The sequence below is a fragment of the Miniopterus schreibersii genome, assembly GCF_964146895.1.
Source record: "Miniopterus schreibersii genome assembly, chromosome: 5".
Lineage (NCBI taxonomy): Eukaryota > Metazoa > Chordata > Mammalia > Chiroptera > Miniopteridae > Miniopterus > Miniopterus schreibersii.
The window spans coordinates 4,016,787-4,033,112 of NC_138106.1; the positions used below are offsets into that span (position 1 = coordinate 4,016,787).

The 16,326-nt window shown below is 55.0% G+C and overlaps 1 protein-coding gene across 9 annotated transcripts in view; it reads left to right on the top strand.

Annotated features, from left to right (window-relative positions):
• Window positions 1-16,326, top strand: part of CSTB (cystatin B) — a gene marked incomplete at its 5' end in the record, with an annotated part of 37,121 nt that overhangs the window by 16,631 nt on the left and 4,164 nt on the right. Inside the window, 4 exons of one of the 9 annotated variants that reach the window (XM_081139081.1) lie at window positions 9,447-10,264; window positions 10,790-11,870; window positions 13,495-13,596; window positions 14,478-14,857. In XM_081139081.1, coding sequence (XP_080995207.1) covers window positions 11,790-11,870; window positions 13,495-13,596; window positions 14,478-14,612 — 318 coding nt within the window. In that variant the 3' untranslated portion in view covers window positions 14,613-14,857. Of the gene's footprint in view, window positions 1-592; window positions 788-3,406; window positions 3,509-4,393; window positions 4,774-9,446; window positions 10,265-10,789; window positions 11,871-13,494; window positions 13,597-14,477; window positions 14,858-16,326 lie in introns of those variants that run through there. The other 8 variants (XM_081139078.1, XM_081139087.1, XM_081139083.1 and 5 more) reach the window with 8 other exon arrangements.

Here is a 16,326-nt window from a genome sequence, read left to right on the forward strand (position 1 = left end):
ATATGCTGATGACATCCATAGTGGCTGGCACAAGGTGGGTACTTGCCAGGTCCTGCAGATGAGGACTGCAAGCCAATCCAATGCACTTGGGAATGACTTCAGGCGAGGCCTGATCCTGGACACCAGGATGCAGTGGCAGCCCCTGCTCCCCAGCTATTCCCGGTGCCCAGTGAGCACAGACTTCTCTCCCTACTGCCCTCTGCGACTCTCAGGTTCAGCTCCCACTCATCTCTGGTTCCTCTGACCTGGCATCCTGCTCTGCATGGGGTCAGGGTCACCCAAGAGCCGGAAAACCCCATCCTCCAGGGTCTGTGCCCTCCTCCCCCCACCTCCCCAGCGAGTGACTCCGTGGCCAGTAAGACCAACACCAAACTTAGGGTGGCAGGGGACGTGCACTGCAGCACACTATCCTTGGTCCCTAGGCGGTGCCCTCCGCAGGGGGCCCACATTGCGCAGTGTGCCCTCCCCTCACCCATCTCCCCACTCTCTGCCCCCTGGAGGCCCTCCCAGGCCCACCCATGGCTGGCTTCCTTCCCGCCCAGCCCCTCCCTTGTGATGGTGAAACCGGTGCCCCGCCTGCTTCCGCCCTGTGTCATGCATCCTGGCTGACTTAAGGCCAAGGGCCCTCTGCACAGGTAACCACCCTGGCAGTTCACTGCTCCATACCCGCTGCTCCTCCGTGTGCTCAGCTCCTCTGTCCCGCTGCATCAAAATGAGCGTTCCGAGACTCGGTGGGGTGTCGGACACCCGGCCAGTCGATGCCGAGATCCAGGACATCGCCAATAAGGTACACGGGTCGGGTCCCCCAGAGCTTAGGGTCGGTTCCTGTCCTGTGGCTGAAACCCCCGTGGCTAGGGGTAGGTTTTGGACAGCCACTGAAGGGCCTCGACTTCTGCGGACAGCACACAGGGGCGCCCAGAGGGAAGGGCCTGATGTGTTTGTCCTCAGGCGGTTCAGTGGGAATCAGAGACCAGGAGACAGAGCAGGTGGGGTGCAGGGGAGCCGTAGTGAACCTGGGGAAGGGTATGCAGGGTCCTAACCTTCTACTCTTACTCTGGTACTACTTGTGTAAGTTTGAAATTAGTTCCAAATATACGGCTTTTAAAACCAAACAGAAACCAGGCTGGGATGCAGAGGCAGAGCCTGGTTCAGACCCTGGGCAGCGAGTGACCCCTGGGCGTCAGTTTCCTCCTCTGTAAAGGGGGCATCACTAGGGGGCCTTCACAGAAGGTTCTAGGGCAGGTGGGATGGTGGGGCACAGGAAGGCTCGGGTTCCGAGTGAGGAGACAAAAAGTCAAACCCACCTTTCTCCTGGGAGTCCCTGCTGCTTCCCTAACCCGACAGTGTGCAGCCACCCGTCTTTGCTCAGGTGGTTTACGCCATCTGACCACATAAAGGGCGATGAGTCACTCCCATGAGACTCTGAAAAGGAGGAATTTGCAGGGACTGGGTGATGAGCCATCTAGGGCTAGGGTTCCTGGGGCCTCCCCCACACTGCTCTCTGAGCCCAGCTTTCCCTTGCTGTTCTGATTTCCAAGCCTCAGAAATTCCTCACTTGTTACGGGAACTTTGAATGTGCATAAGCTCATTCAGGAGAGAGGAGTTGCTGTCTTGGGGCTACTTAATTGGGTGTTGGTCACTTGAAAGTGACAAGAGGGCAGTCACCATTGCTGTTGGGAGGCAGGTCTTCAGGTCGGGCCTTTAGCTGGTGGCTCTTAGAGGACAGGGGCAGGGACACCATTTGTACTGACTCTTCCCCAAGCAGTCTGGGCTGCAGGTGAGAACAGAGGTCAGAGAGGGAGCCCCACCAGAAGGATGTCAAAGTCCCAAATTCTGTCTCAGCCTCCTGGAGGAGTGCCCACCAGTCCTGACCTTGGCCTTCCCCTGCCCTCTGCTGCCCCCTGACCCCTTGAGGGCTGGTAACTGGCATCTTCCTAACCATGCCTGGGCCTCTTGTGCTCCCCTTGGCATTAGTCCAGCCCATCTTTCTCCTGGTCAGCAGCAGGGTCAGTGAACTGTCACTGCAGGCGGTGGCATCACCTGCATTTAGGTTTTCTCACAATTGCTTGCAAACCACGGGGGGCTTTCCTGCCCCCACTCCTGAAACAGGCCAAGAGGGAGGCGGTTCCTTCCCAGGTGCCTGTGTAGCGGGTTTGTGTGTCACTCATCCCCTCAGGCTTGTCTACTGTCAGCAGGGTGAGATCCCTGCAGACCAAGCAGGGCACCTTGCACGAGCAAGGGCGCTACAGGTAAGCGCTGAGACACAGGCGGGCCCGCAGTGAGAACCCTGCCGGCTGCACAGAGGGCAGAGGAGCTGCAGGATGGGCCTGCCTCCCCCCGCCTGACCCTCCCTCCTGCCCTGAGCTGCCCTGACTCCAATCTCCTCCCCCTTCCTACCCCGAGGTAGAGCCCCTCCCTGAAGGCTCTGGGAGGCCAGCAGCCTTTCTTCCTTTGCCACAGTGACTCTCTTGCATGTAATGAGGGTGATCCCCCTTGGCCCCCTTCCACCAGCAAGCCTGCTGCCTATAGCAGCGTTAACTAAAATCCTCTAACCCTCTAGAACTAGTCTGGTCACTCCATCCAAAGGCAACATGCTCCAGTGCCTACCAGTTAATCTAGGTAGCACTCAGACACCTGGAAACTAGATTAGGTTTTAAATTAAGAAAAAACAGCCAACCAGCCAACCTGCTCTCTCCTTCCTCCATGTAGATGCTCGGCTAATGAGAGGCCAAGATCCTGGGAGACAGGAGTGAGCCAAAAGTATGGTTCCTGTTTGAGACCTAGGATCAGGATGATCCTCTGCCCAAAGGGACTACATCTCAGGGAGTCATCTAGAAATGCAGGAAAGCGCCTTTACCTGCACAGCACTTCCTCCGCTGCCTTATCTGTTACAGGAAAACCTAGGAACAGCCTAAGTGCCCCGTAGGGGAAAGTTAAGAGAATTAAGGCACATCTGTAAGATGGAAGATTAAATCTAAAACTAACATTAACTTTAGTAAAATTCTAAACTGTTTTAAGTTTAAAACAGTAATTAAAAATTACATAGTCGTCCAAATGAACTGTTTGTGGGTGAAGTCAAAAAAGAAAAACAGGGTATAAGCTTGTATATAGGTCATAATGATGAAAATCTAAGCATTTCCCACACCTAGAAGAGAAAGGGCATGTGGGAGAGTGAAAGCACACCTCGGGAAGGGCAGTGGGATTCCGGAATTGGTCGCTGCACTTTCTCCTGAGTGCGACCAGTGGGACTCGTCTCCATGGCCAAGAGCAGACACCTTGTAGAGGTTCTGGAAGGGGCGGGCCACAGAGGTGGGTTGGTAGCGTTTGCCCAAGGTGGCCGCTCCTGTGCTTCAGTGGCCCTTGCAGGAGGGGAGACACCGAGCTTTCCTTCCCTCTGTCCCGCCAGGTGAAGCCGCAGCTGGAGGAGAAGGAAAACAGAAAGTTCTGCACTTTTAAGGCGACTGAGTACAAGAGCCAGGTGGTTGCGGGCATGAACTACTTCATCAAGGTGGGTGTCGGCTATGTGGGCGCTCACGCAGTTGGGGGTCTGTAGGTGCCAATTCGGGTGCTTAAAGGGGGCCCTGGAGCCCTGGCTGGCGTGGTGCATTTGATAAAGTGCGGCCCGTGCCCCGAAGGTTTTCGGGTTCGATTCCCGGTCAAGGGTAGGTACCTGACGGGCAGGTCCGATCCCCAACCAGGTCGGGGCGGGTGCAGGAGGCAACCAATCCATGTGTCCCTCTCACATCCATGTTTCTCTCTGTCCCCCCCTCCCTCTTTCCCTTCCCTCTAAAGAATCAATGGAAAAAATATATTCCAATGAGGAGTAACAAAAAGTAACTAAAAGATAAAGGGGTCCTGCGGCAGCCCCCGCCTTCAAGGGGCTCTTCCTCTCTCCAGTGAGTGTGCATGCCCTGGCCAGTGCGCTTAGTTGGTGGGGAGTCCTCCCTGCACCAAAAGGTTGCCTGTTCGATTCCTGGTCAGGGCATGTGCCCAGGTTTCAGGCTTGATCCCCAGTAGGAGGCATGCAGGAGGCAGCTGATGGATGTTTCACATTGATGTTTCTCTCTCTCTCTTGCTCCCTCTCTCTCAAAGTCAATAAAACCATTTTAAAAGTAGTAAAAAATAAAATGAGCATGCGTGCACACATGCAGGCCTCCGTGGAGGAGAGGACTGAGCCTTTCGGGAAACTAAGGGCTCTGAGGAGCAAATGAAGGGTGCCAAGGGTGCTGGCTGGGGTGATGGGCATCTGCCACTCCTGAAGGAGGAAGATGGGAATGTCGTCAGCCTAACTGCCGATGCCCTGAAGGGACACAGCCTCCCACAGTCCAGTCAAGCATGGGGACTTGGGGTCCAAGGCAACACCTGCCCCCCTCACCTGACTCTCTCGTTGCAGGTTCAAGTTGGAGATGATGACTATATACACATTCGCGTGTATGAAAGTCTCCCCCATGAGAACAAGCCCTTGGCCTTGCACGGCTATCAGACCAACAAGACCAAGCAAGACGAGCTGGAATATTTCTAGTTCTGAATCTTGAACTAAACCCGTCATCCACGAGGTTCTATGTCGTCTGTGATCACGTCTGGGACCTGAATGAGCGATGTCTCTACACTGTGCCACTGTTGATGGAGGGGCTGTTCTGCACCAATCTGGTGTCTCTATTTCTGATTTTAATAGTGTGCTTTTCCTCCCAATCAATGATGTTAACTAAACTACTGTCAAAGAGGGCTTAGGTTACCTCCAAATACATATATTTTTAAGTCTTTGCAAATTTCCTTTGTTTTGGAATTTTTTTCTTCATCTGAAACCATAATCACTAGGTAGATGTGTCCAGACATGTTTGCAAAGTTCGTTCATGACCATGCGCTGGCCTGAGCCACCTGGAGACCCCTTCCACCTGAGGAGGAGAGCCCAGCAAGCTTGCCCAGGGCCACAGGAAGTGGGTGGTGGGCCCAGGATTCCAGGAGCCCATTTCAACCACAGCTCTACACACTCTTGCCAGGACTCTGTGTCCTCTCTCCAGGCCTTGGTTTTCCCACATATAAAAGGATTTGAGGAATCCAATTCTGGACCATGAGCTCTAGACGGGCTCAGACACAATCATACACTTTACATTTCCATAGCTATACGCAGATGCAATGACACTGGTACCAGTGTGTCCTGCAAACCTGCTGTGCAGCCGTCCTGACCACCGCAAGCCTGGGAGGCCATGAGCTCATCCACCGAGCTGAGCTACATGTGCTCAGAGCCTGAGTATCTGGCAAGAGCATGTCTGTTTCAACAATGCCCTTGGTTTCCACTGGGGTCATGCCCACAGTGAAGTCAGACCACTGGTTGTTTTGCCCAATGTGTTTGTATGAAGTAGGATTCAAAAGAGTGCCCCAGAGTAAGAGTAATGAGTGGTGAAATTTCTATCTGTGTGGCTCAGGCTCAAGGTAGATGTGTACCTGAGGATTAACGTGGGTCTGACACTTCTGAACCCCGTGTGGCCTTCCTGGGGCGCCCGGCATTTGGTGCAGAGTCAGGCTGTCTGGGTGTGAGGTCGTGAAGGGCATGGAGGGGTGGGATGGTCAGCATGCAGAGCCTGGAGTGCAGCAGTAAGGAATCTCTGAATAATGAGCTGTGTGTATCCCAATCTGTCCATGAACTGTAGGAATAAAACACTTTCAGGAGACGCTCTTAGTCTCAGCAAACAGAGTCAAGCAAGTTTTCACTGAAATGAAGACCTAGCACTGTTCCTACTTGGGACTTTCAGGGACAGGCAGGGGGAGATAGCATTTGGGTGCTAAGCAGGGCTGACAGCCCATGCCCTGCAGGCAGGGAGCCCCCATGGACACAGCTCTCACTGCCCGTGTGGACTGAGTCCGGGCTGTGCTCCCAGGGTGGTAAGACATTTGGGAAATGAGAGAGGTGGCAGTTACACAAGGCTGACGTCTAAATGCCATTGTGCTGTGCACTTTAAGATGGTTCCGTGTGCTCAGCTGGCATGGCTCAGGGGTTGGGCCTCAACCTGGCATCCAAGAGATCACGGTGCAATTCCCTGTCAGGGCACATGCCCGGGTTGCGGGCTCCATCCCCGGTAGGGAGCATGCAGGAGGCAGCCGATCAATGACTCCTTATCCTTAGGTGTGTGTCATGTGACTTTGACCTCAATAAAAACATCGCGCAGGACAGTAAACCAGAGCCGATTTGGGGAACAATGGCAAGTACTGAAATCTGCACTCTGACAACAATCTCCCACGTTAACATGAATTATCATAATTTTGCAGGTTAGTAAGCTATGGAAAGTAAAAACAAAGATCAATTCTAATTTGGACCTAACCTGTGTGAAAAACTACCGCCAAGGGCCAGGGTTGAAATCTGGATGGGGATTCTACACACAGGCAGCCAGGGCCTCAGCTGTGGGCGTGACAAGCGGCACATGTGGGTAGATGAGCCCAGAAAGCTCAGGCTCAGCAACGTGGGCGTGGGAACGTGGAGCTCGGCCTCCCAAGGAAGCTCAGGTTTCCACAGGAGCCTCACACCCTGTGGAGGCTCCCGGGGTCCCCAAGGTCCTTCTCTTAGTACAGACAGCTCAGCCCCTTCTCCCCATGGTTGGGGCTTTACAGCCAAAGGGCACAGAAGAGAAAGTCTCAGACCCTGCCTGGTTCATGGCTGTACAGAAGCTCCACGAGGGACTAAGTCTCATCACTCTATGGGGAGCATAGGGAAGTAAAAGAACAAAACCGAAAGTGGGGCCAAGCCCCTGAAATAAAACTAAAGAACCAAGAACCGAGCACTGTCCGCGGAGCACGCTTCCCTTCACGTTGGCTGCACACAGGGAATAGGCCCAACACCCACAACCTCACTTTCCAGTGGGGTTTCAGCATCTCACGGAAGACAGATATATTTGGTTCTTTGCCCAGGCATATATGGCTCTCACTATTGAAATAAAAAAGAAAACCTTTTTCTCATTGGCCATCTCCCCAGCTCTACTTCGCAGGGGCAGAATTTGCCATTAAAGTCCCAGGGCCCTGGGTGACTCTGGCTGGTCCCTACGAGCACCCTGTAGGGGATGCTGCACCCCCCACCAGGCTGCAGGCCACTCCTTCCTCCTCCTTGCCCAGTGGACCCTGCAGGGACCAGGAAGCAGGGCTCTGCCCCTGGGCTCTGAGAAACCCGGTCCTCGGATACAGGGGCCGAGTCAGGGGCAGGTGCTCCGACCCTGTGCACAGGCCACGCGAGCACTACTGCATGGGAGGTAAGACACTCAGGAGTGGGCAGTGGGCGAGGAAACAGCAGAATGGTGCTGGGAGCTCCATGGAGAGTGGCATCCCTTCTTTACAGGGTATTTTCTACAAAGTGAAGACTGTGCTACTGGAGGTGTGCAGGCTCCTGCCTGTGGGCACGGAACCGTGTGTGGGGGGCAAGGGCTGCCCTCAGGAACTTTGTTTCCCAGGGGCCACATCAAGGCCCCCGTGCCTGTATCTCCCTGTCCCCTTCAGGTTGTGGGCTCCCAGGACATGCAAACCTCTGCACCCCCAGAGTGGGGAGTGGGGGTGAGATCGAGGCAGGCTGAGTCTCTGGGGAGGGTACCCCTGCCTGCAGGGAGGCGAGGGCACCCCCAAATTCTGGGCAAGTGGAGCCAAGGAGGTCATGTTGGCAGTGGACACCTGGACTAGTGTCAGGGCCTAGGGGTGAACCGTGTCAACTGTGGGAGCAGGTGTCCTCCTCTGCCCTCTGTACCTATCTGAACACTGACCCCCGTGGCACGATGCATGTCACCAACAGTGGGTGGCAAATACACAGTGCATGAGCTAATGTGCCATAAACTAGGTGAATTTTCCAGAAGGAGCCCAATGTGGCATCTTTCCAGACACCCTCGGCCCTGCACCAGCCTTCCCTTTACTGGCATCTCCACACCTTGCTCAGCGGGGCCCTACAGATACTTGTGGGTTACAGGGTAGTCCTACTCATACTCGTGAGGAGATTTGTGGACTGATTAAAATTTCGTGGTCCTGGAAAGGTCCCTGCCAAAGTGACTGTGTAGACTTGTGTGTCTCTGGGCCAATGGGCATTAACCTGTCCACGTGGTGTAACAGAACCAGAACGTCTGAAATGTCCAGGGGCCTACCGCCGAACGGCAAAGTAGGAACAAAAATCCTAAAGCAGAAACCAGGAGGGAAGGGTCAGAATGACAACAAAGGCATTTGGGATAATTCATCTCGATGCAAATGGTGAACACAAAACTCCTTCTCAGACACACACAGATACAGCCGACACGCAACCCCCGCCCGGGGCCCAGCACAAGCTGTACAGCCTAAATTCAATGGTGGGAGCCCATGTGGCCCTCTGGAGGCAGCGGCCCCTCCCACCACTACCCATCCCCCAGCTGGGGAGGATGCCCCCAAGAGGGTGACCACCAACCTGGTTTTGCAGGGAGGCCCGGGAGCCTCTGTGGGGGAGGGGAGCTGGGTCTCCTAATTACAGATTTCTGTGATCACCGTTATTTTCAAAAACCACGACTGGCACGTTTTCACAATTAAGACCAGTTGATGCTGGACACACGACAGAAAAAAAATACCAAGTGTAGGTCACAGCTCTAAGTCATCAGGCTAGCAAGGCTGGAAGGTACATAAAGTCACTCAAAGCATCTACTGAGCTCCTGTGTTCAATGAGCAGTGAGTGGATCTCAGACTTCAGCACTAGCACTGGAGTCACTTGGAGGGCTCATAACCTAGAGATGCTGACCCTACGGCCGGCGTCTGACTCAGCAAGGCTGGGATGAGACAAGAATGTGCATTTCTAACCAGAGCCCCGCTGAAGCCGGAGTGGCTGCCGGGGCACCACGCCTGCAGACCCTCTGCTGCGGAGACGGGGAACGAGCATGTTCTCCGCCCCCGCGCTGCGCAGACTGCGGCGCACCTCAAATGACAACCTACTAGTTACACACGGAGAATTAGTGACAAATGCCGCGGGGCAGCGGGAAGCACCGCCCGTGGGCCCGCCAGGCCCCCGGTGCCCCGCGCCCCCGCCAGGCCCAGCCGCCCAGGCGGCCCCACAACCGCCGGCCGCGCGCCCACCTGCAGCCCGCTGAGTCCTGGCCACGATGTATTTCCGGAGCTTCCTCGCCGCCCGGTCCCGGGTCACCTGCTCGTTCCCTGCCAGGCGCTGCGCCAGCTGGATCTCGGGGGGCAGCTGCACCCGCGAAACCATGGCGACCGCCCCCCCGAGCCCGGGCCACCAGCGGCCTCGCGCCTTCGCTCTCGCCTGGGCGCGTGCCGTGACGTCACACGAACACGCCGGGCTCGCCCGGACGCGCCAGTGACGTCATACGCCTGCGAGGGCCCCGCCGTGACCGCGCGCCATCGCCGCCTAGCGGCCGGACCCCGCGAGGACAGCACGAGGCCGGGGCGTTCAGGAGAGGTCAGGGGGCTGCAGTTCCACCCGACTGCGGACGGAGGGCGCTGTGGCGCCGAGCAGGACGCGGAGGATGGAGAGGACCCTGCGCCCCCAGGACTCTTTCCCTGGGGCGGGGTCATCAGGAAAGGGCGCGAGGGCGAAAGAAAGGGGTTTGCAGGAGCCGCGGCCGCCACACAAGCGCCCTGCCGTCGCCGCAGGCGCCCCTCCCGCGCAGCCCCGGCGCCTCACGCAGCCTCGGGGCTGCAGCCGGGCTGTCAGGGCCGGAGGAAGCCTGCGCGGTGCCCCAGAGGGCACTCGCCCCCGGGCCGGACAGAGCGCGACACAACTGTCCTGTCTGCAGAGTAAATGCCGCGGGCGAAGGCAGGAGTGACTGGATGCCTGTATGAAGGAGGGGACATGCAGATGCTGTGCGAATCCCGATTGGACCCTGGTTCAAAGAAAAAGCTGTACAAGTCATTTTGGGGTCAATTGGCAAAGCTGGTATACAGACGAGACGTTGGGTTACAGTGCAGAATAATTATTTTCTGAGGTGTGACAATGTAGTGTTTTTGAGTATGAAGAATGGACTCAGCAGACTTCTTCTGTAAAGGACCACATGTCAGGGAACCCCGAGCCCCGGCTCGTGGATCTGCTAGGCTCGGAGAACGGAGGGCTATGATTTATTAGGACAAAGGGACACAAAGCAAAATCATTGCAGGAAAACGCCGTGTAGAGTGAGTCCAGGGGACACCAGGAGGAAGCTTCAGAATCCTCTCCAGGTGGCGTCACACGGGACACACTTAATCCCCAGCAAGGAGCTGTGACAGCACATGGGAAATGTCCACTAACGGAGCAAACTGGAGAGACACAGACTACATCACATCGGTGAGTACAGGACAGTTAACATTTGGCATTTATTACTAAACAGAGACGGCATGTGGGCAACAAGGTAACACTGAGAGGTTTTTGGTCGTCCACTGGTGCCAGTATGGTTATGCCCTCAAGGGGTTTGGAAAAGACATTTTCTCTGACTTTTCAAAGGTATCTCATCCTGGATGCATAGGAACAATGGACAGGGCTTGAGGCAATAGATTGTCCTTTACTAAGGAAGCTATAGGCCTGGGATGTGATTACCCACGACCTGCCCAGCTAGAAATTTAGATCAGATCACCCCGTGAGGTTACTTTAGTCACTGAGCTTGTCAGGCCCACCATGCAGCCCCCAGAGCTTGTTGTCAGGACTGCCAGGTAGTCCTGATTTCATACACATGTTCATTCAATTAGGAGTGAATTGTGGGGATCTCTCCTTCCCCTCACCCCACACCTGGCCTCCCACGCTTCCCTGAAGTTACAGACCAGGCTCTTTCCTGCTCTTACTGGGAAAAGAACAGGCTCTTCCCTGGTCTTACAGGAAAAGCTTGCGTCCTCCACACATCTGCTCCTGGGCCACTCCAGCTGGGGCTATGCACTGGGCCCCACAGAAGACAAGGCTGGGCCTGCTCCTGCAGTCAGCACCCAGTGGGGGAAGAGGCCCAGCATGCCCTGAGGTGCAGCCCCGGGGTGCAGGAACAGGGTGCAGCTGGAATGCCACTCCCACTCCAACCTGAGGCCCTGGGAGTCATCGCATCACTGGACTCCTTTCCCCCGCCTCTTTTCAGCCATGTCAGCCCTTCACTATGTCCCTGGGCCATATGCTGATGACATCCATAGTGGCTGGCACAAGGTGGGTACTTGCCAGGTCCTGCAGATGAGGAGTGCAAGGCAGTCCAATGCACTCGGGAATGAGGTCAGGCGAGGCCTGATCCTGGACACCAGGATGCAGTGGCAGCCCCTGCTCCCCAGCCATTCCTGGAGCCCAGTGAGCACAGACTTCTCTCCCTACTGCCCTCTGCGACTCTCAGGTTCAGCTCCCACTCATCTCTGGTTCCTCTGACCTGGCATCCTGCTCTGCATGGGGTCAGCGACACCCAAGAGCAGAAAAACCCCATCCTCCAGGGTCTGTGCCCTCCTCCCCCCACCTCCCCAGCGAGTGACTCCGTGGCCAGCGAGTGACTCCGTGGCCAACACCAAACTCCGGGTGGCAGGGGATGCCCACTGCAGCACACCATCCTTGGTCCCTAGGCGGTGCCCTCCGCAGGGGGCCCACATTGCGCAGTGTGCCCTCCCCTCACCCATCTCCCCACTCTCTGCCCCCTGGGGGCCCTCCCAGCCCCACCCAGAGCTCCCTTCCTTCCCGCTCGGCCACTCCCTTGTGATGGCACAACCGGTGCCCCGCCTGCTTCCGCCCTGTGTCATGCAACCTGGCTGACTTAAGGTGGAGGGCCCTCTGCAGAGGTAACCACCCTCACATTCCGCTGCTCCATACCCGCTACTGCTCCGTGGGCTCAGCTCCTCCATCCGGCTGCATCGCAATGAGCGCTCCCCTGAAGTTGCGCGGTGGGTGGTCTGACACCCGGCCTGTCACTGCCCAGATCCAGGACATCACCGACAAGGTACATGGGCTGGGTCTTCCAGAGCTCCTGATCTGTTCCTGCCCTGTGGCTGAAACCCACAGGGCTAGGGGCAGGTCTGGGACAGGCACCCAAGGGCCTGGACTTCTGCAGACTGTGTTCAGGGGCGCTCAGAGGGAAGGGCCTGATGTGTTTGTCCTCAGGCGCTTCAGTGGAATCAGAGAGACCAGGAGACAGAGCAGGTGGAGTGCAAGGGAGCCATCAGTGAACCTGGGGAAGGGTATGCAGGGTCCTAACCTTCTACTCTTACTCTGCTACTCCTTGTGTAAGTTTGAAATTCGTTCCAAATGAACAGCTTTTATTATTTATTTATTTTTTAAATATATCTTTATTGACTTCAGAGAGAGGAAAGGAGAGGGAGAGAGAGATAGAAACATCAATGATGAGTCACTGATCAGCTGCAGCCCCCAACCCGGGCATGTGCCCTGACCGGGAATCCAACCCCGATCACCTGGATCCTGGGTCGACGCTCAACCGCTGATCCATGCCAGGCCGGGCCAAATAAACAGTTTTTAAAACCAAACAGAAACCAGGCTGGGATGAAGAGGCAGAGCCTGGTTCAGAGCCTGGGCAGCAAGTGAACATGGGCCTCAGTTTCCTCCTCTGTAAAGGGGGCATCACTAGAATACCTTGAAAGAAGGTTCTACGGCAGGTGGGATGGTGGGCCCCAGGAAGGCTCGGGTTCCGAGTGAGAAGAAAAAAAGTCAAACCAGCAAGCCAGCTTCCTGCAGCAGTGTTAACTAAGACCATCTAAGCCTTTAGAACTAGTCTGGTCACTCCATCCAAAGGCAACATGCTCCAGTGCCTACCAGTTAATCTAGGTAGCACTCAGACACCTGGAAACTAGATTAGGTTTTAAATTTAGAAAAAACAGCCAACCAGCCAACCTGCTCTCTCCTTCCTCCATGTAGATGCTCGGCTAATGAGAGGCCAAGATCCTGGGAGACAGGAGTGAACCAAAAGTATGGTTCCTGTTTGAGACCTAGGATCAGGATGAGCCTCTGCCCAAAGGCACTACATCTCAGGGAGTCATCTAGAAATGCAGGAAAGCGCCTTTACCTGCACAGCACTTCCTCCACTGCCTTATCTGTTACAGGAGAGCCTAGGAACAGCCTAAGTGCCCCGTAGGGGAAAGTTAAGAGAATTAAGGCACATCTGTAAGATAGAAGATTAAATCTAAAACTAAAATTAACTTTAGTAAAATTCTAAACTGTTTTAAGTTTAAAGCAGTAATTAAAAATGATATAGTCGTCCAAATGAACTGTTCGTGTGTGAACTAAAACAAGAAAAACAGGGTATAAGCTTGTATATAGGTCATAATGATGAAAATATGAGCATTTCCCACACCTAGAAGAGAAAGGGCATGTGGGAGAGTGAAAGCACACCTCGGGAAGGGCAGTGGGATTCCGGAATTGGTCGCTGCACTTTCTCCTGAGTGCGACCAGTGGGACTAGACTCCATGGGCAGGAGCAGCCACCTTGTAGAGCGTAGGCAAGGGGCGGCCACAGAGGTTGGTTCAAGGAGTTTGCGCGAGGTGGCCGCTCCTGTCCGTCAGTGGCCCTTGCAGGAGGGGAGACACTGAGCTTTCCTTCCCTCTGTCCTCCAGGTGAAGCCCCAGCTGGAGGAAAAGGAAAACAGAAAGTTCTGCACTTTTAAGGCGATCGAGTACAGGAGCCAGTTGGTTGCGGGCATGAACTACCTCATTAAGGTGGGTGTCGGGTATGTGGGTGCTCACGCAGGCAGGGGTCTGTAGTTGCCAATTCGGGTGCTTAAAGGGGGTCCTGGAGCCCTGGCTGGCGTAGCGCATTGGATAGCGTGTTGGCCCGTGCACTGAAGGGTCTCGGGTTCGATTTCCGGTAAGGGTGGGTACCTGAGGGCAGGTCTGGTCCCCGGCCAGGTGGGGGCCTGTACAGGAGGCAACCAATCCATGTGTCTCTATCACATTCATGTTTCTCTCTCTCCCCCCGTCCCTATCTCCCCTCTCTCTAAAGAATCAATGGAAAAAATATATTCCAATGAGGAGTAACAAAGAGTAACTAAAAGATAAAGGGGGTCCTGCGGCAGTCCCTGACTTCAAGGGGCTCTTCCTCTCTCCAATGAGTGTGCATGCCCTGGCCAGTGCGCTTAGTTGGTGGGGAGTCCTCCCTGCACCAAAAGGTTGCCTGTTCGATTCCTGGTCAGGGCACATGCCCAGGTTTCAGGCTTGATCCCCAGTAGGAGGCATGCAGGAGGCAGCTGATGGATGTTTCACATCGATGTTTCTCTCTTTCCCTTCCTCTCTCTCTCAAAGTCAATAAAACCATTTAAAAAGTAGTAAAAAATAAAATGAGCGTGCATGCACGCATGCAGGCCTCCGTGGAGGAGAGAACTGAGCCTTTCGGGAAACTAAGGGCTCTGAGGAGCAAATGTAGGGTGCCAAGGGTGCTGGCTGGGGTGATGGGCATCTGCCACGCCTGAAGGAGGAAGATGGGAATGTCGTCAGCCTGACTGCTGATGCCCTGAAGGGACACAGCCTCCCACAGTCCAGTCAAGCATGGGGACTTGGGGTCCAAGGCAGCACCTGCCCCCCTCACCCGACTCTCTTTGCAGGTTCAAGTTGGAGATGATGACTTCATACACATTCGTGTGTATGAAAGTCTCCCACAGGAGAACAAGCCCTTGGCCTTGCACGGCTATCAGACCAACAAGACCAAGCAAGACGAGCTGGATATTTTCAACTTCTGAATCTTGAACTAAGCCCATCATCCATGTGTTTCTCTGTTGTCTGTGATCACGTTTGGGTCCTGAATGAGCGATGTCTCTACACTGTGCCACTGTTCAGGGAGGGGATGTTTTGCACCAATCTCATTTTTCTATTTCTGCTTTCAATAGTGTGCTTTTCCTCCCAATCAATGATCTTAACTAAACTACTTTCAAAGAGGGCTTAGGTTACCTCTAAATACATATATTTTTAAATCTTTGCAAATTTCCTCCTTTGTTTTGGAATTTTTTTCTTCATCTGAAACCATAATCACTAGGTAGATGTGTCCAGACATGTTTGCAAAGTTCGTTCATGACCACCCGCTGGCCTCAGCCAGCTGGAGACCCCTTCCACCTAAGGAGGAGAGCCCAGCAAGCTTGCTCTGGGTCACAACAAGTGGGTGGTGGGCCCAGGATTCCAGGAGCCCATTCCAACCACAGCTCTACACACTGTTGCTGGGATTCTATGTCCTGTCTCCAGGCCTTGGTTTCTCCGCATAAATAAGAGGATCTCAGGAAACCAATTCTGGACCATGAGCTCTAGACGTGCTCAGACACAATCACACACTCTACATTTCCATAGCTATACGCAGATGCAATGACACTGGTACCAGTGTGTCCTGCAAACCACCTGTGCAGCCGCCCTGAGCACCGTGAGCCTGGGAGGCCATGAGCTCATCCACCGAGCTGAGCTGCATGTGCTCAGAGCCTGAGCATCTGGCAACAGCATGTCTGTTTCAACAATGCTTTTGGATTCCACAGGGGTCATGCCCACAGTGAAGTCAGACCACTGGTTGTTTTGCCCAATGTGTTTGTATGAAGTAGAATTCAAAAGAGCACCCCAGAGTAATAATAATAACTGGTGAAATTTCTATCTGTGTGGCTCAGGCTCAAGGTAGATGTGTACCTGAGGATTAACCAGGCTCTGACACTTGTGAACCCCGCGAAGCTTCCCTGGGGTGCAAGGCATTTGGTGCAGAGTCAGGCTGTCCGGGTGTGAGGTCGTGAAGGGCATGGAGGGGTGGGATGGTCAGCATGCAGAGCCTGGAGTGCAGCAGTAAGGAATCTCTGAATAATGAGCTGTGTGTATCCCAATCTGTCCATGAACTGTAGGAATAAAACACTTTCAGGAGACGCTCTTAGTCTCAGCAACGGAGTCAAGCAAGTTTTCACTGAAATGAAGACCTAGAACCATTCTTACTTGGGACTTCCAGGGACAGGCAGGGGGAGATAGCATTTGGGTGCTCAGCAGGGCTGACAGCCCACGCCCTGCAGGCAGGGAGCCCCCTACTGCCCTCTGCGACTCTCAGGTCCAGCTCCCACTCATCTCTGGTTCCTCTGACCTGGCATCCTGCTCTGCATGGGGTCAGGGACACCCAAGAGCCAGAAAACCTCATCCTGCAGGATCTGCTCCCTCCTCCCCCCATCTCCCCAGCCAGGGACTCTGTGGCCAGTAAGACCAACACCAAACTCCGGGTGGCAGCGGACGCGCATTGCAGCACACCATCCTTGGTCCCTAGGCGGTGCCCTCTGGGGGGGGGGGGCCCACATTTCGAAGTGTGCCTGCCCCTCACCCATCTCCCCACTCCCTACCCCCTGGGGGCCCTCCCAGCCCCACCCAGAGCTCCCTTCCTTCCCGCTCGGCCACTCCCTTGTGATGGTGAAACCGGTGCCCCGCCTGCTTCCGCCCTGTGTCATG